This window comes from Balaenoptera acutorostrata, chromosome 10, assembly GCF_949987535.1.
Source record: "Balaenoptera acutorostrata chromosome 10, mBalAcu1.1, whole genome shotgun sequence".
Classification (NCBI taxonomy): domain Eukaryota; kingdom Metazoa; phylum Chordata; class Mammalia; order Artiodactyla; family Balaenopteridae; genus Balaenoptera; species Balaenoptera acutorostrata.
Window position 1 is genome coordinate 83,547,778 of NC_080073.1, and position 23,872 is coordinate 83,571,649.

The following is a 23,872-nucleotide window of genomic DNA, read 5'->3' on the forward strand; positions in this document are numbered from 1 at the left end:
GGCAAGCTGGGCCTTCTTAGGACCACCCTCGTGGGCGGGTGGGCTGGCAAGCAGGGGGCTCCTAGTCTCCAGCTGAGGGCACGAGTTAGGGTGTGCGTGCATGGTGCAGGTGTGCGGGAGCTGTGGGTTTGGGCAGGTGGAGTGGGAAAGGAGATGTTATGGGTGATGAAAACCACAGTGATGGAAAAAGGCAGAGGAGACACCGGGAGTGAGATGTGGAACCAGGTCTTATTAGGAAACGGCAGAGTCAAGGAGCAGTGGTGGTGGCCCGCATCCCCCCACCCCTGCTCATTACAAGTTTTGCTCCCGCCCCACATCCTCTGCCGTTCAGCACTGGTCTCCTGACCTTACCCTTCTTACTGCCCTGCACTTCCTGCAGTTTCTTGCTCTTTCCCTGGGGTCACTTGAGGGCCTCCGCATGGCGATTCAGGGCCTGAGAAAGGGCTGTCACAGCTCCCATCACTCGGCCCAGCTCCCAGGTCTCAATCTGGCTTCGGAATCGTTGCAGGAAGCGGTCGGGGTGCCAGCGGACCTGCTGGACCCTCAAGTACCTCCTCAGAGCCCCCTGCTCCTCCAAGGGAGGGCCCCTGGCCACCAGGGCTGCAGCCATGGCCTCTGGGTCTCCTCCGCCAGGGCAGGGCCAGGGCACGTCACCGAAGCGCCAGAGTCTGCCCCTCCCTGCTCCTCTGGGGTGCTCTGCCCTGGGCCCAGCCCTGGCTGGCTCCGGCACTCGATCCCCAGGAGCCTCCTGTGCCCTCCTGGCTCGGCTCTCACGCAGTTCTTCCTCCTTGGCCCGGGCTCGCTCCCGGAAGAGCCGCTGCTCCTCCTCCTGCTGCCGCCGGCTCTGACCGGAACCCTCAGCCCGTGGGGGTCGGCAGGCCCCCTCTGCCTCACGCTGTTGCGGGCGCTTCTGGGCATGTTCCCGGGCCATGCGATCTGACCAGGCTGAGAAGGACTCGGGTTCCTGGGTCTCATGGGAAGCATCATCTGTTTGGGAGGGTGGGAGGTGGTGGTCGCAGAGGGGCCATGAGAAGGTGACAGGCAAGAGAGGTGGGGCAGCACAGAAGAAGGGACAATAGGAAGCCGGTGGGAGCATTCGTGGAGTGGGTGTAGGAAAAGCAGCCAGTACGGAAGAAGGGCGGCTGTGGATGGAAATGGATTCCTTACCTTCAAATCTCCCAATGACTTCCTGCCACTCGTCCTCCAGCTCTCCCTGCAGCTTCTGTCTCCATTCCCGTTCCTTAGAGGCCTCATCTTCTTCCTCCTCTTCGGCAGAATCCCAGGGGGGTCCCCAGCCCAGAATTTGCCCTGGGGTCTCCCCATCCTTATTCTTTATTCCCATGGCAGAGGGACAGCGACTCAGCAGTGGCAGGAAGAAATCCGTGTAGGCTGTTTGTGGGAGAGCAGTGAGCAAAAGTTAGCTGGAACTCTCACTCCTCGGTAGGGCCGCCATCTTGAATCCTACAGGTTACTTACTCTCTTGGTCTTAGAGCAATGAAAGTGTTGCCCACATGGATGCCTCCTGGGTGCTAGGAAATCACCAACACTGACAAATATTTATTGATACTTTACCACATGCGTGATAAGTGTGGTAGTTTAAAATATCCTGACCTGCGTCTTCACAAACTAATTTAGTGTCCTGGGAGCTCTACTACGTCAATGACATTTTCTGGTCTGCCTCCAGCCACCTAGGGTGATGTCAAAACCCTTTGACTATGTATTCCATTTTTGGCTTGAAAATATTGTCACTTTATACCTCTCATTGTGCTTCTCACCCAAAACTATGTTCTCCAGACTGGGAAAATACCTGAACACTCTGATTTGTACCATTCTAAGTATACAAATACTTAATACTTTTCTTTATATCGCTTTTCAATAAGCTGAGTAAGATAAATATTTTCAGGGGAATTTCTCTCAGCCAGCCTTAGCCAGGGGATGCTGGGAGGGGGACGGAGAAGTAGAGAGTCCAGCCCAGTAACGAATTTGAGCCATAGAAATGTTCCCAGCAGCAGAGCAAACTCTTTCCAAATGACTGCTGACCTAGGGCAGGGGAATGGGGCTGAGATAGAGGGTTCCACTCAGGGCCTGGCTGACAGGAGGCTGGGGGAAAACAGGAGAGGGACTGACATTCCTGAGCTCCCCTCTTCCTGAGCCCTGACCTCAACGCATCAGCTGAGTGCCATGCTGCTCTCCTCACTGCCCACCCAGCACCCTACGCCTGGCCAGCCTGCCACCTGCCACGGTCGCCAACCACCTCTGCACTCTCAGGACAGAGCAAGATGAGTGAGGCACCCTCCCTTCCTGTGGACCTAGTTTCTCTCCCTATGGCAGGAAGAAGTGGGCCGGCAGTCTTTAGATCTTTATTCAGTGGTGCTAGAACATACTGGCTACCTGGCAAAAGGATGAGAGAGAGGAGGGGTTGTCCTGTCACTGCCAGGAAGGCAGAAGATAGAAGGGTCCAGCCTTGGCTGGCCAAGGTCCACTGCCCCCACCCATCTCCTGGCACACCTGAGCACCACCCAACCCAAACCACATCAGAACTAGGGGTGGGGGCACTTCTCTTTAGTACTGATGTGACCTGTCACAAGCCCTCCCAACTTGTCCCTCCCAGCAAGTACCTGGTCTTGTCTTTCAACGGCTTATATCCCACCAGGGCTCACAGCAGGTGTGAGGGTGGGTGGAAGGTTTTTAAATTCATAGGTTTGAAGGGGTAAGGCCTCCAACTATAAAACATCGTGAGTAAAATCTGGTACAGAATATTAAATAGCCACTAAAAATTATGTTTGTGTGTGGAAAAAGCTGGCTGCAAAACTGTACATAGGATCCAATCACAACTCTGTGAAAAAGAGACCAAATCCCATGCTTGAAATAGATAGACTGGATGGGAATATGTAAACATTCTAGTCTCTGGGTGGTAGACTATGGGTGGCTTTCCTCCAACCTTAGCTGATATTTTAATGTGAAAGGGACATAATTAATATGAAATTTTCTTTTCTTTTTAAAGACTAAAGAATAAATTTAATCACTGTTAACAGTTTGCTGTGGTCCCTTCTAGTCTTGTCTTGGTTTATATAAACACATAATGCACAATTTCTTTTCAGTTATGCGACCATACTACTATATATTGTTTGGCAACTTGCTTTTTTCATTTTAACACCTCATTTATATTTTCCACAGGAGTATACACAGTCTACCTCATTCTTTTTTATGACTGTGTAGTGTTCCACTGTGTGCATGAAACAAATCTTCCCACCCCCAACAGAAAGACTTTGTTTCCAAAAATGATCAGTCTTATGTGTGTGTCTCTGTGGACTCCTTACAGTACTTCTGTGGGGCAGGTTCTCAGAAGTGGAATTTCTGAGTCAAACAACATGTGCAATTTTGCCAAACTGCTTTCAAAAAGTTTGTGCCATCAAGAATATATGAGCACCTGATGAGGTTATAGCTTTATCACTTTCAGGAATCTTTTTATATATGCGATAAAGAATATTATTCAATTACTCTTGAAATGAACTAGGTAATTATCAAAGTTAAAAAAAAAAAGAATATATGAGTGCCTGTGTTATCCTTTACCAAAGCTGAATATCCCCAACCCTTTAAATTTTGCCCATCTGATAGATTAAAAAAATGACTTTATTAATGAAAAATTTCATATTCATATTCTTTGTCTACTTTCCCCTGGAAATTATACATGTACATATGAGAGCTCTTTATATAGTATAGACACCAACCCTTTGTGTCTGTGTCACGTATATTGGAAATATTTTCTCCCATCTGTCTTTTCAAAATTGTAATGTAGTTAAATCTGTACCAATATTTTCATTTTACAGCTTTTGACTTTATTTCATTCTTAGGAAGGTTTTTCTCCACTCCAAGATTATGCCCTTCTGTGTTTTCCTACTATATTTCTAGAAATATAAAAAAAGGAAAAAAGTACAAAGTATAGTATGATAAGCAACCTTATTCCTACCACAAGGTATGTTAATATATTTTCATTTTGCAACATCATTAAAAAAAAAAACCATCATAGATAAAGCTAAAGTTTTCTTTGATACGGTCTTCCAAGTTTTATTCCCCCCAGGGAAAACCCTCCCATGCATTTCCTGTCACATATAGGTGTTTAATCTGCTGTAATTTACTTTTAAGTCAGGTGTAAGGTAAGACTATTTTTCTCCAGAGAAGACAAATGGTCCAGTATCGTTTATTAAATAGTTCACCACCACCCCCTCCAGTGATCTGAAACACCAACTTTACCACCAATTTAGCAGTATAGATCAACTTTTCCCTTATGTTCTTTAATTAACATGTTGTACTTTTATATTGGGAAAAATAAATGTGAAAAAAAAGCTTTGTGGAGTAAAAATGTACTTCTTCTTAGTGATGGAAGCACTGTTCTTCTCCTCCCCATAATGAGACATGATTTCTACATTAATGAGATGTTCATACTAATTGGTACAAAACACTTTTTAAAAATGCCGGACCAGAAGTTTATATTGAGTGACAACTGAGACACAGGAAGAAAAGGTAACAGTGGGCAGGGTGGTTGGAGACGGCTTCCAGGAGGAGGTGGGGACTTACACTGGGCTGTGAAGGGAGAATAATCTAGCAAGGTGGAAAACTTAGTAGGGCGGACAGGAAGGCGACAGGCAAGAGGCAGATAAAAAAACAAGCATGTTTGTTGAAAACATGCTTGGGGTCACTGAAGACAGAGTCACGAAGCAGGAGTCTCGGGTTTGTGGGCTCGCCGTGGGAGGTAAGGTTGGAAAGCAAAGAGAACATAAACCGGACAGCTCAGTCATCTGCAAAGCAGGGCCACAGCCTACTTCTACTGAGCAGATCAAAGTGGGTAATGGATGGGAAATGTCTAATACTGTGCTGGCACAGGTGCAGTGAATGTTACATTTAAAAAAAAAAGAAAACAAACACACGAGCTGGCTTTGGACTTATTCTTTTTGCAAAGCCTGTGAGAAAACAACCCCGTTTCTCAATGTTCACTCATTCTTGCTGCATGTAGAGAATGGCTATTGTTGGACTAAGGTGTGTTTATATGGGGTCTCTGACAGCTAAGACCACCTCCCCATGAGGTGTTACCGAAAGCCTCAAAGGTAGTGGCCATCCACTGGCAGCTCACGAGGTGCGACAACCCAGCCAATTCAGCGTGAACTGGCACATCCCTTACCACGCGAACTGAAGGGAACCTACCCTCCCCCAGGAGATTCTGGGTCATTTCATCTGTTCAAAGGAAATATCTGCATTTTATGGCAGAGTGGCCTCTAGAGACAGGCCTTTCTACCAAGGAGTTAGAAGGCCACCTGGTGGTAGGGCTGGCAGGGGACCAGGAGGAAGGAAGGCCTGAGAGGGCTAGGGAGTGACCTGAGTGTAGGTGAGATTTCAGCAAGGTCCTGAACCTTCTGGGCCCTGCTTTCCTCATCTGTAAATGCAACCATAATGTCATTCTCACATGATTCTTAGAACTCAGTACAATGAAGGAAGCACCTACCATACTGTAAGAGACATTTCTGTTAGTTAAAAAGCCTTAATTGAATAATACAAGAATAAAAATAACAATACTTATCATCTAGTGAGGACCAAAACTGCCAAGTGCTTGCCTCACTTACTCGCCACAACCTCCATTTTAGAGAAGCAAATTAGGTTCATAGAGGCTAAGCTGCATATCCCTGTCACACAGCCTGTAAGTGGCAGGGCTGGAGCTTGGATGGGGTCTGAGGTCGGCCTCAGCGCACTCTGCTCTGTTGCCATGTACAATGTCAACTGTCGAGTTAGGTGCCTGCGCTTTGTAAACCTCCTCTCTTTGTTCTCAGTTAAAAAAAAAAAAAATCTGAACAGGGCAGCCTATCTCACTTATGTTAGGGGAATTAAAGAAAAGGGGATTTTTGACTATGTGGGGGAGGTTTCGGGGATGTGGGTGAGGTTCCTGTGTATTCTTGGGGAGCTGGGGGATGATAATAGCAATCAAACTGAGTTCAGGTTGTTCGTCCCAACCTAAAGGTTTTCATCTAATGTTCTTATTACAGAAGGAAAATCTCTAAAAGGGGAAAGGGGTTTCACCTGTTATTTTCCTAGGAGGGCTGTACCTCTGCAGAGCTGCCTCCGCTGCCACTAATGTATCAACAAGTCCCCATCTGAAACCCTCAATATCAAAGGCTTTCCAGAATGCAGATATTTTTGGGATTTGATAGAGTTGATCTGAAAGTATACATATAGTTGGCCCTCCATATCCTCAGGTTCCACATCCGCAGGATCAACCAACCATAGACCTAAAATATTCAGGAAAAAAGAGTTCCAGAAAGTTCCAAAAAGCAAAACTTAAATTTGCTGCTTCCCTGCAACTATTTACATAGCATTTACATTGTATTAGGTATTTTAAGTAATCTAGAGATGACTTAAAGTATACAGGAAGATGGTTTGTAGGCTATATGCAAATAGCATATCATTTTATAAAAGGGACTTGAGCATCTGTGGATTTTGGTATCTTGGGAGGGGGATCCTTGAACCAATCCCTCTCGGATACCAAGGGACAACTGTACACTGTATATTATGTAGCCCGGGAGAGACTGGGTAGCCCCAGTAACCAAACACGTGAATGTTTCTGCAGTGAAACATATGAATATTGACATCAGTAGGATAAAAACATCATAAATAGCCTAGCTTTAGTTTATGTTAGGTTTTGTTACCAAATGAGTTTGGTGGCAGACTGATGAAAAATGTTTGGTTCTCAGAGTGTTTCTGAGTTTCAGAACTGTGGGTGAAAGAGTATGGGTCTGTTGATAACCACAGGAACAATGGCCAGTATCTAGAGTGTTTATCATGTGCCAAGTGCTCTAATTATGTACTGTGTCAGCTGATTCTCAAAACATGTCACAGCATGGGTGCTTTGAACACAGGCGTTATTACTGTATAATTCTATAAAGTATCTCACAGGTTAGAGCATAGGCAGTCTACTTAGGCTGTCTGGGATACAACCCTTGCTCTTAATAGCTGTGTGACTTTGGCAAAGTACTTAAACTTCTCTGTGCTGTTTCCTCATCTGAGAAATGGGGGATGATGTTAGTACTTATACCTTCATAGGGTAGTTGTAAGGATTAAATGAGTTGCTTTGTGAGAAGTGTCTGGCACACAGCAATGGTTGCTATTATTTAATTTTGCAGATGGGCAAATGAAGCATCAGGCAAGTTTAGAAACTTGCCAAGAATACACAGCTATTAAGTGTGGAGCTGGGATTTGAACCCAGGCAATGTAACTGCAGAGAGTACCCTCTATCCTGCTTTTCACACTACAGGCAAACAACCAGTCAAGAGACAAAGTACCTACTAATCTAGAGAGATGTGTAATTTGAATACTAGTTGCTGTTTGGGGAATGTTGGGCTCTTCAGACAATGGTAGCTCAATAATGTAAAGGCACAAATGACAGCCACAAGCCAACTTGGTCAACTATTTCCCTAAGTCCCATGACCAAATAACTAGCTTATTTTTCAACCACTGGCCTTCACCTCAGACCCCACCAGTTGCTCATGACCTTGTTCCCCACGAAGCAGACTCACCATCAGGGCCCTGGCGGGCAGCAGCATGCAGCGCCGTGTCCCCGTGGCGGTCCTGGTGGGCAGGGTCAGCCCCAAGCCGAAGAAGCAGGCACAGGGCAGGGGCATCGTGGCGGGCGCAGGCCCGGTGTAGTGGTGGAGGCTGCCCAGCATCTACATCAAGGCCTGGGTGTCGCTGGAGGAGGGCTTGGGCCCGGACTAGCCGTCCTGCAGACAAATAACGACGGAAGCGACGCTCTCGGCGTTGGCGACGGGAAGTGGAGGCCATGGAACTCTTGGGCTGAGGAAGAAGGATAAACAGGCAGCAGTCAGGACCCCAGCCTTGGATGGTCCCTCCCCCTCCATCTCTGACACTCCCTCTGTTTCTCCCTTCGGTTCCCCATTTCTTCTTACATTTTCAGCAAGAGATGAGGCCAGTCCTAACCCTCATCCCTTTACCAGGTGATAGGTTTGAAAACAATTTTGAGGGGAGCTGGGGTCACATTTTTTTTTTAATGTGAAATTTGAGAAAAGGATAAATGATTACTTAGAGGCTCATTAGTCCAGGTAAATTTTTAATAAAGGACTTTGTTATATAATAAAGACAAATAGAGACTGATGGGGGAAATTTTTATCAATAGAAATCTGAATTTTAAAAAGTCACAATTTCAAATAATGATCTAGAAATTGAATATAATGTACCCGGCAGACAGATGTAGAGGCTTCTCCCTCTGGGACTTGGGGGGAGGGGTTACTCATCAGACCTGCCCCCCGCCCCCTAAGTACCCCCGGAGCAGTAGGCCCGAAGCCTGTGTTTAAGACGCTCCGAGGAAGGGAGGCGGGAAGGGCGGAGACACTCTAGACTGACGGAAATGGCGCAAGCCGAGACGCAGGTAAAGGGCGGAAATGAACTGTGAGGCGCGTTACCGGATGTCATTCCTCCCCGAGGGGGCGGGAGGTGTTTCCTTGGCCTTAGCCTCCGGGGGGAAACTAGGGAACTTAAGATAAAGGGTCCGTCTGAAACCGGAAGACTGGACGACAGGCGAGGAAAAGGAAGAGCAAGGGCTTTTTCGAGGTTTAACCCGGCTTCCCCCTACTGGGAGGAGAGAGGAGATGGTTCAGTGATAGGCGAAAAGATGAGAAGAGAGAGAAAACAGGGGAGATAAAGACAGGATAAATATCACAGTGAAAATGAAAAATCAAAACCACAGTGAGGCCAAGAAAGGGGCAGATCATAAAAGAGAAAAACACAGGAAGCAAAAGACAAGGAAAACAACCGCAGGACAAAGCGAGTGAGGTGAATGGAGAAATTTGGAAATGGGAAAGGTGTAGAAAAAGGAGATGGAAATGGGAGGGAGAAAAAGGAAGAGGAGTTGGAAGAATTCAGAGAAGCCCAGCATACTCTATTCCCAACACAACACGCATGATAATTTCCTTACCTCCTCACCCCATTCTCAATCCCTCTATGCCTCCTTCTCTCTCAAATACCCCTCTCCTCTCGGCCCCTGCCCCCATTCCTAGACCTTCCAACTGGGAAAGCCCTGCACCTGCTGTGAAGTTAGCAGGCAGCTTTGGACCTGGTCTCTGCTGCCCCCAGGCGGTCCTTCTGGGTACTGCCAGAGTGAGAGGTGGGAGAGGAGGACCAGCCATCAATGGGAGGATCAGTTTGGGGGAGACACCCGGTGCAGGAGGCTGAGCGAAAAGGGGAGCACTAAGACCCAGGGGTAGTGGAAGGCTGCAGCAAACAGCTGGAGGAGGAGGAGAAGGAGTAGGCGGTGGGGGGGGAGGGGAAAAGTGGGAGCCATCTGGTACCTTGGTAGCTTCCGAAACGGCATCGGTCATAACGACAGAAATGGCCAGTCAATCCCAGGGTATCCAGCAGCTCCTGCAAGCCGAGAAGCGGGCGGCTGAGAAGGTGGCAGATGCCAGAAAGAGTGAGTCTCCTTATTTCTCCCTTAGGAATCTGGAAAGAAAATTGGGGGTGGAAGGACAGCAAACATTTGAGTCCTTAGGATAACCCAAGGCTGGTGGGGCGGGGGGAGGGAGGCTGGGGGCGCTTATTAGGAGGAAAGAAATGGGTGGGTGTCAGAATCTAGTTCTTGGCTGGCTGAGAGAAGGCACTAACGTTTTGGGAGGGACTGACCCTTGCTCTCACATTTTGTGTGTGTGGGGTCTACCCCCACTTTCAGTCCTTTCTCCTGCCTCCAGGGAAGGCCCGGCGTCTGAAACAGGCAAAGGAGGAGGCACAGATGGAAGTGGAGCAATACCGCAGAGAGAGAGAGCAGGAATTCCAGAGCAAGCAGCAGGCAGTGAGTCGTAGGGGAGGCTGGGATGGGACCCCAGGGTGCAAGTTGGTGGGTATATCTGGTGAGGTGTGTACAGGGTGATTCCACAAGAAAATAAGGTAGTAAAGGGCTGAAGGGGACCTGATGAAGACCATGATATTGGTCAAGCTTTGTGATGTGTAAGAGAGTCTGGGAGTTTTGAAGGACTTGTACAGCTTGTGGAGGTGGGGGGGATTGCCACAGTCTCTGTAGAGTATGATGATATTTGGGGTGGAGGGCAGAGTTTTATGGGCATGGGTGGTGAGGTGGTGGGGATGGTACGGTCTGTTGTAGGATGATGCTGCATGTCAGGTCCTAGGGGAGAGGGCATTATGTTGGTCTCTTCAGTGTCTAGATGTTTCCATGGATGGGAGTGGTTTTGGAGAGGGCCTTTCTTCCTGGTCTTGCTCCAGGATCCTTCCCTCCACATGCGTGGATGCTTCTTTCTCTGTTTCTGCTTTCTCCTTTCTCTTTTCCACCCTTTCTCCCACCCACCAGGCCATGGGCTCCCAAGGGAATCTGTCAGCTGAGGTGGAGCAGGCTACAAGGCGCCAGGTGCAGGGCATGCAGAGCTCCCAGCAGAGAAGCCGCGAACGTGTCCTGGCCCAGCTTCTTGGCATGGTCTGTGACGTCAGGCCCCAGGTCCACCCCAACTACCGGATTGCTGCCTAGGACCCACCCTAGGGCCTGACTCCTCCTGCCAGTTCCCTCCTGCAAAGAAATCCCCAAGTGAAAATCAACTCCCACCATAATCCTTTCTCTCCCTTGCATTCCCTAAAAATTCTAGGAAGCAGGATCCAATAATTCTCCTGCGAAATTTATAAATATCCTGTTCAGACCTGAATCTCCTTATTCTTTCACTGGGAGCTTGGAAACTGCCAAGTCACCCTCACCCAGCCCCTCTGTGAAATTTGTAGCATGGAGAAGTAGGGATGCGGAAAACACTCTGACTTCAGAGCCTGGCAGGCTCGGGTCCCTCTTCTGACCCTGCCACTTGCTGGCTGGGCAACAAGAACAAGCTACTTAAACTGTAACCCCAGTGTCCGTCACAAGGTTGGAATAATAATAATAATGCCTACCTTGCAGGGGTGTTGCATTGATTAGGAATCATTCTATAAAGAGCCTAGCATGGTTTCCAGCATGTAGTAGCTGTGATTCAATAAATGGCAAACCTGTGATATTATTACTACTCTCTGCCCACCTTCCAAAACCTAAACACAGCTGTTTTCTCACTTCTGTCTGTGGCTTTGTAATTCTACTCATTCATTCTGTGACCCTAAAAATTCTCTAAAAAATTGGTTCTTCCCACCTCTCTTTCCCCAAAGACCTTATTATCCCTGAAAAGATGAAATGATGGCCTCATTTAGCCTCTCTTCTGTGGTTCCAGGAAGATGTTTGCATTTCTTAGCCTCTCTTTTTGTCTCTGTTAAGTTGGTCTTTCTCTTTATTGGATTTCCCCCTTTTCCTGTTTCCCCAAAGACCCATCAGATGCTTATTACTGCTTCCTGAGATCTAAAGTGATGCTGTGTCCCGCATGTGCATGGCCTTCCTTTCTACATCCTCAACACCTTACTTTACCTTTGTAACAATGAAAAAGTGTCAATAAAATAATTATGGGCAAATCAATTGCTGGGTGGAATCAGCCTCCTTTTGCTTCATCATTTCTCATTTTCAGTCACTCTTGTTCCTTGTTTATGTATTCCCCAAACACCCAAAAGGTGTTGGAGCTTTGAGAAACAAAAGCAAATGGTACATTATTTTTTCTCTAAAGTGAGAAACACGTGGCTCCTCCTTTGTGAACCTGAGGACTATAGATGGTAACTGTAGAGAAGAGCTGGGGTGTAGGAACAAGCACTCTGCCCCTTACCTTGCTTTATTTTCCTTCATAGCACCTATCGATACTTGACATGTTCATGTGTTGTCTCCCCTGTTATGTGAACTCTGTGAGGACAGGGCTGTTCACTGCTGTGTCCCCAGATCTTAGGATAGCACTTGGCACAGGACAGGCAGTTGATAAATACTGTTGAAAAAGATTAATATTGTGGGTTTGAAAAACTGCGCTTCTGTAACATCATCCTTGGATCACTGTTATTTCTTTTGGCCACAGAAAACGAGCCTACTTCACCAAACACTTGAACCAGTGAGGTAATCTGTAGTGTGTATTTATTAACCAGACTCTTTAAGCAGGGAGTCAGGATACAGTAGAGAATAAAGAGGTGTTTACATCCTGGCTCTGTCACCTTATTAGCTGTATTACTTTGGACATGTTGCTTTATTTCTCTGAATCTGTTTGCTTGATATAGCATGGGAATAAGGGTGCACCTTGGTGTTAAATGGTTAAGTGTGATAACAGGTAAAGGGCCAAACGTCTGTTGTCAGTTTTGTTAAGTCACATCTGACTTATGTAGCATACAAAAGCGGGGCGAGAGATATCAAATGTTTCATTCCGTAAAAAAATCCAGGCTGAACCAAGGGGCTATTGGGGGCAGGGCTAAGCACATTCTGGTAGAATTAACAACATTTGTAAAAAGTTATTTAACCCTCAAGCCCTACCGTTTATCGTTAACATTTGGGGCAGAATCTAGACCCTGTCCCCCACTCAGTGGATTCAGAACCCCTTCCTGATTCCAGCCCATGCCCACGAACCTCAGGGCCCTTAAGGCATCAGCTACATCGGCCAACATTACTTTAGGCAAATGCCGTCCACCGGCTCCATGGATGGGGAAAGGGTAGGGGTAGGACTCGTGAGCACGACTCACTTCCCACACCTGGGGCCGGTTGTTCCTAGCTCCAGCGCCAACGCCCCCAGGTCACCTTGACTACCGGGCCAAGGACCCCGTGGGAACTCGAAATCCCGCCACCTTGGGTCTTCCTGCGCCCATGGAGGGGTGCCCAGAGAGAAGGCCTGCGTGGCAAGAACGTAAATGAAGAGAGAGGCGTGGAAAAGAGCAGGACAAGAGAAAAAAGATAACAATGGGGAGGGTGCTAGTTTCCTTTATGCCTTTTGTTACTGGCAGTAGCGGAGAAGTTAGAAGTGGCTTAAAAAAAATTTTTTTTCCACACAGGCATTTTCTAAAGGCAACCCAGGAGCGCGCGGAACTATAGAGCCGTGGAAGGTCCTTCTTCCGGTCCCTTACGTCTGCGCGGTCGTAAGGCGGAAGGCCAGGGTAGAGGGAAGCCGGGAACCGGAAGTGAAGGCAGGTTCCCTTCTTCGTCGCTGTTGCCGCCGCCATACGCCTTCGCCTTGCTCAGGTAAGCTTTGGCCTTCGGCACCATCCGCCTCCATCTGCGTTTCTCTGCGGCTATCGTGTCGCACGGCCTCCTGATAACCCTTGTACAGGCTATGGTCTGGTCGCTGGAGTCTGATTGGGTCGTTACTTCTATCACTTGCATCCCTCGAGATCAAGAAACTTCGGGGGGAGGTAGGGAATTCAGGGGGGCCCAATCCAAGATGGTGGCCCCGGCGCCATTGTGCTTCCTTTGCTCCTCGCTCTTTCGGTGGGCCCTTCGGTTACCTGAGAACTCAGCGACAGTGAGAGGCGGCGCTAGGCGTCTTCTGGTCCTGGGCATTTGCAGAGGGTGGGGCTCTTCCCACTTTCCCGCTTATCTCTCGGTCCGCGGTGGGAATGGAAGGAGTACCGATTTGTGGGCCTAGTTGGATTTTTCTCACCTCGGACTGCCCACCATTATCTGGAGTGTTTTCCAAATGTTTACGAGTGGTGTCGTTGTGTGTTTTCGGAAATGAGTTACACCGAGGAGTAACATAACGGTGATGGGAGGTCACTTGGTAAAGCTTCTGTTAGCCGGAACGAGGATACATCTTTCTTAACTACTGTGTTTTTTTTAATTCATCGTATGATAGAGGAGTGGGCTTTTTCCCGGCCGAGCCATTTCTCTAAGGCTCTCTCCGCCATTAATTACACAAGGATTTCTTAAACGCCAGAAGGAGGTTATTGAGGAGTGGGAGGCTGGAATGCTGCGAGAGATGGATGGCAGCCACATGATGTTTTCATTTTGAAAAGTGAGCGCTTTGCGTAATGACGACCATAATCTATCACCCTTGACTGATGGCTGCTGTCGACACCTTGAGATTATAGGGAAAGCACAGGGTCTTCCGTTGAGGATTTTTCGTTTTGTCACTTTCATCTCCATTCTCCATTTTAAGTCATTAATAGTATTCTGTTTTTCAAACATGTATTTTTTTTTCTTGTTACTGTCACAGACCAGGAATTTGTAAGTCGGTTTTGCCCTTCCAACTTTCCGGTTTCTGCTTCTCTGATCCTGTCTTTTTGGGAACTTATGTCCTAACCACTTCCCCTGGGCCCACTTTTCCCATTCCCTGTATTATGTTTGCCTTTCGCTTTTATGTCTTGTCTTTCTTTATTATTTTTTTTCCAGGAAAATGTTTCCTAGTTTAGGGAAAGTGGAAAGAATGTGGGGATGGAAAAGATGGTGAAGGCTCTGCTCATGATTGATGAGTTTTCTCTCTGTTTTTTTTTTTTTCCCCAGCTCTTCTGTCAGAAACTAGTGTGTTTCTTTTCCTTTACTGTTCCTCAAGCCCCCACTTTCCTTCTCTGTCTTCCCTTATTCTGCGTGAACTCATCCAGAGACCCCTCCCCTTCTCCCCCTGCCGGCCCAGTTATGGCAGAGAACGATGTGGACAATGAGCTCTTGGATTATGAAGATGATGAGGTGGAGACAGCAGCTGGGGGAGATGGGGCTGAGGCCCCTGCCAAGAAGGATGTCAAAGGCTCCTACGTTTCCATTCACAGCTCTGGCTTTCGTGACTTTCTGCTCAAGCCAGAGTTGCTCCGGGCCATTGTTGACTGTGGCTTTGAGCATCCATCAGAAGGTAAATTTTCTGTTGGGCATGGAGTATTCATTAGGGTCTTTAAGGATACAGGAAACAGTATGGTCATGGTCCCTCAGGTGATACAGATTTATATTCAGGATAGATCAGGAAATAAGTACCAAAAATTATTTTAGCAATAGAAGAGGTTTATATAAGTTGGTCTTTCATTCATGATAGCATGTAAGTGCTGGTGATCTAAAAGCAACTTGGAGTGGCTTTTTTTCTTGCCTGTTTTTAATTTTGTCTCTCTGACTTCTAATTTAAAATTTCCAGAGAGGAGCTGGTTGGACCCTTGGGCCAGGCCAACTCTGGTCTCTGGAAACCTTTATGGCTGGTCTAAGGATGGCTGGCTTTTGGGTCAGGTACACCAAGTTCTTCATTTTGTTCAAGGTTGTTGCAGGCTTATGTGCCCCAAAGCATGACAATCTAAGTATGAGAAATGGCCTGTAGCAGGCACTCAAAATTCATGGATTGCTACAGATTAAGGAACATTCAGACAGAATCAGGAGCACCTAAGGCGTCCAATTGGTAGATGCAAGAGGGTTGTTAGCAGGACTTTGGGCCCTGGAGCTGGGAGAGGCTATGTTAGAAGGAACTGGGAAAGTCTGATTTGGGAATCACTTGACTGAGAGGGCAGAGAGGTAGAAAGGGTCTGGAAATTGACAAGAACAACTTAAGAATTGAGTGGTGAGAAATGGGTTTGGCCTGGTGAAAAAGGTGGTGGAGTTCTCTGGAGACTAATTTATCTTTTTTTTCCTTACTTCTAGTCCAGCATGAATGCATCCCTCAGGCCATCCTGGGAATGGATGTCCTATGCCAGGCCAAGTCAGGCATGGGAAAGACGGCGGTGTTTGTGCTGGCTACACTGCAACAACTGGAGCCAGTTACTGGGCAGGTACACTTGGGGAGAGACACTTGGGGAGAGTGCTGGGGAAGGCATTTTGGCTAGTAATATTCAGGAAGGGTATTTTTGTCTCAGCTACATGATGCATTCAGAGCCGGGAGTGCTTGTTGTTAAGATGACCTTTATCATCCTTGACCAATAACCATGAGAGTATTCTGTAGTAATCACGGGGTTAATGATTTAGATCCAGAATTGTAGTCACCTGTGATCTGCTGGGTGTGCTTTTGTGACATACCTGGTGAAGGCGTATACTGTATGTGTGTCTCCATCTACTTCCCCCCCAGGTGTCTGTACTGGTGATGTGTCACACTCGGGAGTTGGCTTTTCAGATCAGCAAGGAATATGAACGCTTCTCTAAATACATGCCCAACGTCAAGGTAAGCCAGGGTAAAGAGACCTGGGGGAGTGAGGGTGTGGGGAGTTGGAGGCATTGGAGTCTTGTTAGATCAGCAGTCTTCACATCCCACAGGTGTTAAATAGCTATACAGAAATCTGTTACGTGTAGTACGTAGTAAGTTTCTGCAACTTAGGTGTATAAGAGATTTATATTCTAGGGTTCATTTGGGTATGCATTGTATTTTCAGAGATGTCTGCTGTATTTTGATTTTGGAGAAGCTTTATAGTTTGCCTTGGTTTTAAACACGTTCTATAAATATGTTTGTGCATTGTGTAACCTTGATATTCAGGGTGTGGTTCCCAGACCCGTGGTTTCAGTGTCATTTGGGAGCCTGTTGGAAATGTAGATTGCATGAGTTCCACCCCAGTCCTACCGAGTATGAATATGTGTTCTGACAAGATCCTTGGGTAATTGGAGTTTGAGAAGCATAAACATATGCTTGATGTATATAACTTTGTACCCTCCTTGGGTGGAAAAAAAACAGTATTTTTGTTCAGATTGTTGTAATTTTCCTCATAATTGATTATTAATTTACATGTAGAACTAGGAATGTGTGAGTAATAGCCCTAAACTAAGAGTAATTTGTTTAAAACCAAAGTAATAAAAGTAGTATCTGTGCCTGGTAAAAGTGCATAGGTAATCCAGAGGGCCTTATAATGAAAAGATTCTGTTCTCCCGTGTAATCATACTTCACAGAATACCACTAGTTAACTTTTTTTTTAAGTTCTGATGTTCTGTGAAACCAAGTATTAGGAGCTATTTTCTCAGTTTGTCAACTTAAAGGCCTTTTTGACTTTTTCGTGAAAGATTATTTAGCTTGTTTACACTTTTTCTCCTAGAATTTGAAAACTGTATTAATTTAAATTTTCTAAATATAGTCAAAGCTGGTGTGTGTGTTATGTATGTTTGTATTCTTATATGGTCAGTTTCATTGGGGTTTACTTTCTGTCCTTTTAGCAAGCAGTCTTGTTGGTAGGTTGATTCTATAAGTTGAAAACCAGGAAACAGTTTCCATAGTTAATGACTGTGGAAACATTTGTCATTGAGCTCAGTAGAGGACTAGGATTGCACTTCTTCCTGTATAGGTCTGACTCATCACCTTGTGGACTCAAAAGAGGATGGTCTTGGTGTCAAGATCAAATATAAATTTTCATGACCTAGTCTTACTTTTCTTTCTTTTGCTCAAAATTATGCTTCAGTGATTTGTTTAAGAGGTTGGGCTAGTTCTACAGAATGTCTTACCTCTGGGTTTGTCTGGTTACTCCCTTGTGTTGTTTTAACTTGTTCTTCCCTCCCAGTGTTTCCTATAAACTGAGCTTCCTTGCTTTCTTTCTCTCTTTCTCTTTCTCTCTCTCTCCCTCCCTCTCTCCCTCCCTCTCTCTCCCTCTCTCCCTCTTTCCCTCTCTCCCTCCTTCTCTCCCTCCCTCTCTCTCCTTCTCTCTCCCTCTCTCTCCCTCTCTCTCCCTTCCTTCCTCCCTTCCTTCCTTCCTTTGCCGCGCCACGCGGCATGTGGGATCTGAGTTCCCTGATCAGGGATCGAACCCACGCCCCCTGCGTAGGAAGTGTGGCGTGTTGACCACTGGACCGCCAGGGAAGTCCCTAAACTGAAATTTATATTTGAAAGCTTAACTGGTACAAGTTAAACATTTTTGGCTAGAATTCTTTATAGATGATGCTATGTATCTCCTGTTTTGTTGCAAACCTGCTTGTCCCACAGTTAATGGTTTTAGATTTACCCTAGAATTAGGGTCCTGACAGTCTGATCTTTCCGCCTTGAAACTAAAAAGGAGTTTTTGGTGCTATTTGAGAGAGTATAAAGGCCCAGATCCTCAACAACCATTTTCCTAATGGTTTTAACATGGAGTAGTATATTTAGCCTGAATCAGTAATTTCATAGGGTTTATGCAAAGGAGTTTAAAAATCTGGGGTCATTTAGGAAAACTTGATGTCCATGAGGTTTTTTTGGTACTTGACACTCTGGTGATTTCTTGCCGTCCTCGTTTTTACGGTGAAGCCTGGCCTTGGGGAAGGAAGATTGTTAGATTAAGTCAAAACTAAATGCTGGTCCTCACTGCCTCAATCAGCCATGTAATTTAGGGCAGGTCACTTTTGTTTCTTAGGTTTAATGTTTGGGGGATATAATAATTTTAGATTAGGTGATCTCTTATGTTCCCTTTAGCTCCGAAGTGTTCTAAGACTTGGTTTAGAGTAAACTGAAAGGATGGGAACCTTGGGGAGGTTGAATTCTTTCCTTCCTTGTGAGATACTCTTTTCTCTTGGGTTGGCAGGTCGCAGTGTTTTTTGGTGGTCTGTCTATCAAGAAAGATGAAGAGGTGCTGAAGAAGAACTGCCCGCATATCGTCGTGGGGACCCCTGGCCGCATCCTAGCCCTGGCTCGAAATAAGAGCCTCAATCTCAAACACATTAAACACTTTATCTTGGATGAATGCGATAAGATGCTTGAACAGCTCGGTGAGTAGCAGTGCTGGGACTGGGCTAGTGATCTGGGAGTTGCCTTTTGGAGCCAAATGATGTTTATTCGATACTGGAGCACTTTAGTGCCAGGACGACTCTTAATCTATCACCCATGACTGATGGCTCTGGCTTCCCTGGTCAGTCTTTGTTAGGCTTTTTAAGCATCCTTAGTGATCAAGGAGGAAGGTGTTATGTTCTTTCTTTTGGTGATGTCTATCTTTGAGAAAAGGGACTTTGCTGATCTTGGATATTAGTCACACCACTATTCTCCTGTGTAAAACCCTATAGTGGGTGTCATAGGGGAGAAACTTGAGCTGGATGAGGAGACAGTCTACTCTTTTGGCATCCTCAGCTCAGCATATATTGTCAGAATTCATAGCTGAGTAGATCTCTAGACTTAAATTCTAGAATTAGCGTGGAGGGTGTTTGTGGGAGTTTGTGTGGTGTGGTATTCTGGTGTGCTAAGTGGGGTTAAGGAAGATGTTTTGTAAGAACTCAAATTTGGTGAATGAGAGAGTAGGGATCGACATAGCCCCAGGGATAAGTCATTCCAAATGATCTTTGGCTATTCTAGATGGCGAGCTATAAGGTGGGCTCCAAGTAGAGATGTCATATTTGCCTGACTGGATAGGACAGTGTGATCCAGAGGAAGCATGGAATGGACTCTGACAGCTGGAATGTAATAGGTGCGCGATATTTGTAGACAGTTGGAGCTTGGGGAGAGAGGAATAGGGAGAAGGGCCTTGTAAAGCAATTTTCAAAGGACTTATCTTTGTGAGCCTCTGCAGTGGGCTTTATCCCCATTTTTTAGTTGTGGGCTTTGGGGTTTCATCTAATTTCTTGTGTGGTTAAAATACACAGCTGGACCCTGGTCCCAAATCCATTGTTCTTTCCACTGTGTTATTCCTATGGATATGATTATATGGTGGTTGGAGAAAACAGAGTAGAGAGAGGCCTGAGGCAAATCTTCCCCTGAACCGAGACTCTTGCTTACCAACAGTCTTTACCTCACTGGTAAGCCTGTTTCTGGTCTTTGTTTACGATATATGCTTCTCTTCTACTATAGTTTCTTTTTCTTGTAGACATGCGTCGGGATGTCCAGGAAATTTTTCGCATGACCCCCCATGAGAAGCAGGTCATGATGTTCAGTGCTACCTTGAGCAAAGAGATTCGCCCAGTCTGCCGCAAGTTCATGCAAGACGTAAATACCCTTCTACCTTCTCTCCCTCCACTCCCCGCCCGCTGCCTCCTCCCCCTCCGCGCCCTCTTCCTCCAGACTCCCTTGTCCTTCAAGCGCCAAGAAGGGGGCACATGCCCATTTGGGAGTGATGACTCCTTGAAGAGACACACAGAGGCAGAGACAGTTAGTGTTAGGGTCTGCGCGGGCGCCAGGGAAACTCCGGAAGACTTGGTCGGGTTAACGTGAGAGCGGGAAGTGTTCGACTTTTTTTTTTTTTAATCACAGCATTTTTGAACCTCTTCTCCCATTTGGGGGAGGGCAGGATTTTCTGCCCTACCACCCACCCATCGTCTCCTACATACTCCCTACAGCCACGCACCCTCAAGGTGGCATCGAGCATACAACCGGAGCCTTCTGCTCCCCAAACTCATAATGTCCCGGTGGCAGGAGAGCAAGAGAGGGACAGACAGATGGCAGGGCATTGTCCAAAAGAAGAGCAAACAGCACAGATGAATCCGCTCCCTCCCCACCTCCAGGGGTGGGGGCCTTTGGCACCTCAGTCCCCGAGTCCATACTCCTTCCCACCCGTACCTCCTCCTCGCACCCATCCGGAACCTTGGTTGATGTGAGCCGGCAGCAGAGAAGCACCGTGGCGCGGCGGGGGAATGCGGACGGCACCCGGCGGTGGATGGCGGCAGCGGAGGCCGCGGGGAACCTGACCAGGAAGCCGAGGACCAAACCAGCCTCTTTTTCCGTTCCCGGTTTTTTTCCTGAACCCAAGGCGTGCCGTGTTCCCTATTTCCCTCCATTTGTGTTGGTGGGGAGGGGTGTTCTGAATGGGGTGGTAGATTTTTTTCATTTTTTAAACACTTTTTTTTTTTTTTAATACTTGGATATGGGAAAGGTAAAGTGAGGAGCTCCACTTGGATGTAACCAGGTGGGTGCTAGGGTCTGGGGCTAGGCGGGGCCGTTGTATAAGCAGTGGAGTGTGTTCTTTCCCTCCCTGCTCTGCTCCTTCCCATGGGACCAAAACTCTTCAGCTGTATTTGGGGCTCAGATTAGATCTGAAAGAAGCCATGGAACTTCTCTTTGGAAAGCCTGCCTTTGCTAGTCTGACTTCTGAGATTGGGCTTCTGGTTTTCTCCCATGACACACACATCCTTTCCCGAAATCTTGGACCCTGGAGTTTTATGTTAACTATGTCTTCAAGTTAGTGAAGAGTGCTAGGAAAGTTGGGCTTTGGAGTTGAGTCTTGGGTCAATTTTCCCTTTTTTTTTTAAATGTTGCCTTCCTTCCCTTCAAGGGTTGTGTGTGTATATGTTTTGTTTTGTTTTTAAAGATGAGTGAATAACTGCTGCTCTGAATTTGCTTCTTAGCACCACTTAATGATACCTTCCACGTAACAATATAGGTGGTTTGATTTTTAGTTGAGACCAGTCTTATCTAAAACTGTTTCCTTGTGGTCCGAGGGCAAGTTGTTGCTCATCTTGCATATTTTTTGCTTCTCTTTTCATGGCATTTTGACTTAATGTCCACTGAAGCATTCTGATCTTCCGCCTTTCTAATGGGGATATGGAAGATGTCCACCTTTCTAATAGGGATATGATTCTCGTAGTTGAGAGCATAAAATGGAGTAGTCCTTGTCCTCTCACCGATATTAAACCAGCTCTGATGGCGTTATTCTGACCTCGAGTCACTGTTTCCCATCATTTCCCAGGTGTTTGGATCATGTTCTTTCTTGGAGAATCACCTCCCATTGTTTTCTTTCCTCCACCACCACCATTTGAGGTAATGGCATCTTGCCATTGGGTGGTTGTACTGTGTCTTTTCCTCCCTGCAAAGTTTCTTTCCCGTGAAAATTTTCAGTTGGAAAATCTTAAAACTCAACTGATAGGAAGGAAATTAGATCTACTGTGGAAAAGACCACATTAAAATGTGGGTATTTTTGGGGGTGGGGTTGGGTTTCCAATCTCCTCTCTTCTCCCCATCCCGCCATGGGGTGTATTGGAGATCAACTTCCTCCACCCCCCCAGGTTTAACCCCCCCACTCTGCCCTCCTCCCGTTCCCCACCCCTTCCCTCCCCCCTCCCCCCCAGCCAATGGAGATCTTCGTGGATGATGAGACGAAGCTGACGCTGCATGGGTTGCAGCAGTACTACGTGAAACTGAAGGACAACGAGAAGAACCGGAAGCTCTTTGACCTTCTGGATGTCCTTGAATTCAACCAGGTCAGTTGTTCAAGGTCCAGTAGGGAGAATGAGCACGTCTCCAACTGTTGCAGAAACCTCTATAATATATCCTTTTATTGAGGAAACCATGTGTGTCGTGTGAAAGAGAATGGTGGAGAAAGTCTCTTAAATGAAAATTCTATTAAATGAGAGAAAAATGTCTTTTGGTGGCACTGAGCGTGAGCAAGGTGGGAACTGCTTTTCCATGGCTGGCGTAGATATTCAACAAAATAAAGCTCAAATTAAAATAAGTTGGTGAAAGTGCAGAAATACATTAGGCCTGTTAGGTTCTTAAATTTTGTTTCTTGTACTACTTACTAAGGGAGAAGTGTTCCATCACTTTACCTGTTGTGTGATTTGCTTGCACTAAAAACTACTTTCTAGAATTAGGGTAGGTTCTTACATTTGATGTTTTGGTGAGTCGGAGTATCAGTCGTGGTCTTTCCAGACTTTAGTTCAAATTTTTACCACTCATGAGGTGGCTTCATCCTTGTCTCCTAATATGTCTGGTAATTTTAGTTCCTGTTTTCCATACCTTCTCTGCAGCATGTCTGTCTGCTCAGGAAAAATCAGAGCCAAGAGGGAAAGGCTAAATAATATTTAGAGCAGAAGAGGAAATATGTGATGGGGACTAAGAGGAGTTCTTTTAGAAGAGTGTAATTACTGAAAACTCTTGCACGTAATCTCTCTCACACACACCCACATGGACGCACATCCCCCCCCAATCTTATACGTACACACACACACACACACAGGTGGTGATATTTGTGAAGTCTGTGCAGCGTTGCATTGCCCTGGCCCAGCTCCTGGTGGAGCAGAACTTCCCAGCTATTGCCATCCACCGTGGGATGCCTCAGGAGGAGAGGTGAGTCAGAGATGGGGAAGATGCTTTGTGTCCTTGCGAGGAAAAGAGACCCTTGAGAGTGAGGAATCTCAACATTTTTCTGCTTTCCTTTCTCACAAAGGCTTTCTCGGTATCAGCAGTTTAAAGATTTTCAACGACGAATTCTTGTGGCTACCAACCTGTTTGGCCGAGGCATGGACATTGAGCGGGTGAACATTGCCTTTAACTACGACATGCCTGAGGATTCTGACACCTACCTGCATCGGGTAAGCCCCACACCCGGAAGGTATCCCAGGGTCCTCTCCCACCCCCTTAGTTTCTTTATTCATACCGTACATCTTCATCCCTCCTCTTGGGTGTCTTCCTTCTTTGGGGTCTACCAGTTCTATCATCTGTCTTCTTCCAGGTGGCCAGAGCAGGTCGGTTTGGCACCAAGGGCTTGGCCATCACGTTTGTGTCAGATGAGAATGATGCCAAGATTCTCAATGATGTGCAGGATCGCTTTGAGGTCAATATTAGTGAGCTGCCTGATGAGATAGACATCTCCTCCTACAGTGAGTAATGATCTCATGAAACTGGCTCCCCCAGTCCTTTAGGTTCTCCTTGTTCCTTAGTGGGTTTTTTCTTAAAGCCCCTGGTGCATAGTGGGCACTTGACAAATTTGTCATCTGTTTTCTCCCCCGCACCCCCATCTTGATGCCCTGTTGGGATGTTTAGTTGACCTCTTTATGGGGTCTCTTCTCATCAAATTACTTCTCATCGAAGTATTTCTTTCTTTACCCCCAAATGTATCCTCTGACCCACACACTGCACAAACATCTGCATGTTTCGGAGGGGCCTTTTCTACCAACCTAGCTTTTTCGTTTCCATACATTATTCTAACTGCCATGTTTTTCTTCAGTTGAACAGACGCGGTAGAGGACTCCCCACCCATTCTGGAGTGTGACAGTCTGCTCCTCTTCAGGAGATGATGCCAGGCGTGGGGGTGAAGGAGACACTGCTGCCGCCTACCCTTGACGACCCCGTGCCCCACCCCATGGCTTCCCTCTTTTGCATCGCCACCACTCCTAAACCCCCATTTCCCTGATTTGTCAGAATTTTTTTTAACAAAACTAAAAAACACATGCGTC

The 23,872-nt window shown here is 46.5% G+C and overlaps 3 protein-coding genes and 2 non-coding genes across 9 annotated transcripts; 4 read left to right on the forward strand and 1 right to left on the reverse strand.

Moving 5' to 3' along the window:
- Window positions 1-195: 195 nt before the first annotated feature.
- Window positions 196-9,473, reverse strand: NFKBIL1 (NFKB inhibitor like 1). Of its 3 annotated transcripts, none has more exons than XM_057554677.1 (4): window positions 9,351-9,473; window positions 7,563-7,839; window positions 1,168-1,389; window positions 196-987 (listed from the first exon to the last, which is right to left on the reverse strand). In XM_057554677.1, the coding sequence occupies exons 1-4, from the start codon at window positions 9,378-9,380 to the stop codon at window positions 401-403; spliced, it is 1,116 nt and encodes a 371-aa protein (XP_057410660.1). In that variant the 5' UTR covers window positions 9,381-9,473; the 3' UTR covers window positions 196-400. The 3 variants fall into 3 exon arrangements, with proteins under 3 accessions (XP_057410660.1, XP_007194043.1, XP_007194042.1); XM_007193981.3 differs by lacking the exon at window positions 9,351-9,473 and adding an exon at window positions 8,978-9,079; XM_007193980.3 differs by lacking the exon at window positions 9,351-9,473 and adding an exon at window positions 8,241-8,399 and having other exon boundaries at window positions 197-987.
- Window positions 9,339-14,529, forward strand: ATP6V1G2 (ATPase H+ transporting V1 subunit G2). Of its 3 annotated transcripts, XR_009009488.1 has the most exons (5): window positions 9,339-9,472; window positions 9,747-9,847; window positions 12,928-13,114; window positions 13,725-13,883; window positions 14,372-14,508. XR_009009488.1 is itself a non-coding variant. In XM_057554679.1 (4 exons), the coding sequence occupies exons 1-4, from the start codon at window positions 9,391-9,393 to the stop codon at window positions 14,527-14,529; spliced, it is 528 nt and encodes a 175-aa protein (XP_057410662.1). In that variant the 5' UTR covers window positions 9,339-9,390. The 3 variants fall into 3 exon arrangements, 2 of the variants coding, with proteins under 2 accessions (XP_057410662.1, XP_007194040.1); XM_057554679.1 differs by lacking the exon at window positions 13,725-13,883 and having other exon boundaries at window positions 14,372-14,529; XM_007193978.2 differs by lacking the exons at window positions 12,928-13,114; window positions 13,725-13,883; window positions 14,372-14,508 and adding an exon at window positions 10,361-11,501.
- LOC114235502 (small nucleolar RNA SNORD83) lies at window positions 13,858-13,935 on the forward strand. The gene has a single exon (XR_003621660.1). It is a non-coding gene; the product is annotated as a small nucleolar RNA SNORD83 (small nucleolar RNA).
- DDX39B (DExD-box helicase 39B) lies at window positions 14,504-23,864 on the forward strand. The gene is made up of 10 exons (XM_007193983.3): window positions 14,504-14,714; window positions 15,482-15,609; window positions 15,903-15,995; window positions 18,304-18,487; window positions 19,573-19,691; window positions 21,767-21,898; window positions 22,654-22,763; window positions 22,864-23,008; window positions 23,149-23,296; window positions 23,644-23,864. The coding sequence occupies exons 1-10, from the start codon at window positions 14,504-14,506 to the stop codon at window positions 23,658-23,660; spliced, it is 1,287 nt and encodes a 428-aa protein (XP_007194045.1). The 3' UTR covers window positions 23,661-23,864.
- LOC114235503 (small nucleolar RNA SNORD83) lies at window positions 18,539-18,615 on the forward strand. The gene has a single exon (XR_003621661.1). It is a non-coding gene; the product is annotated as a small nucleolar RNA SNORD83 (small nucleolar RNA).
- Window positions 23,865-23,872: the final 8 nt, after the last annotated feature.

Bases quoted from the DNA above. Each gene is read 5' to 3' on its own strand.
- NFKBIL1 (XM_007193980.3), bottom strand. From the start codon at position 8,297: ATGAGTAACCCCTCCCCCCAAGTCCCAGAGGGAGAAGCCTCTACATCT. The intron at 1,390-7,562 runs GTGAGTCTGCTT...TCCCACAAACAG, and splicing joins TGCCCGCCAGGGCCCTGATG to CCTACACGGATTTCTTCCTG. The intron at 988-1,167 runs GTAAGGAATCCA...CCTCCCAAACAG, and splicing joins AGTCATTGGGAGATTTGAAG to ATGATGCTTCCCATGAGACC.
- ATP6V1G2 (XM_057554679.1), top strand. From the start codon at position 9,391: ATGGCCAGTCAATCCCAGGGTATCCAGCAGCTCCTGCAAGCCGAGAAG. The intron at 9,473-9,746 runs GTGAGTCTCCTT...TCCTGCCTCCAG, and splicing joins GGTGGCAGATGCCAGAAAGA to GGAAGGCCCGGCGTCTGAAA. The intron at 9,848-12,927 runs GTGAGTCGTAGG...TTTTCCACACAG, and splicing joins TCCAGAGCAAGCAGCAGGCA to GCATTTTCTAAAGGCAACCC.
- DDX39B (XM_007193983.3), top strand. From the start codon at position 14,504: ATGGCAGAGAACGATGTGGACAATGAGCTCTTGGATTATGAAGATGAT. The intron at 15,610-15,902 runs GTACACTTGGGG...CTTCCCCCCCAG, and splicing joins TGGAGCCAGTTACTGGGCAG to GTGTCTGTACTGGTGATGTG. The intron at 18,488-19,572 runs GTGAGTAGCAGT...TTTTTCTTGTAG, and splicing joins TAAGATGCTTGAACAGCTCG to ACATGCGTCGGGATGTCCAG.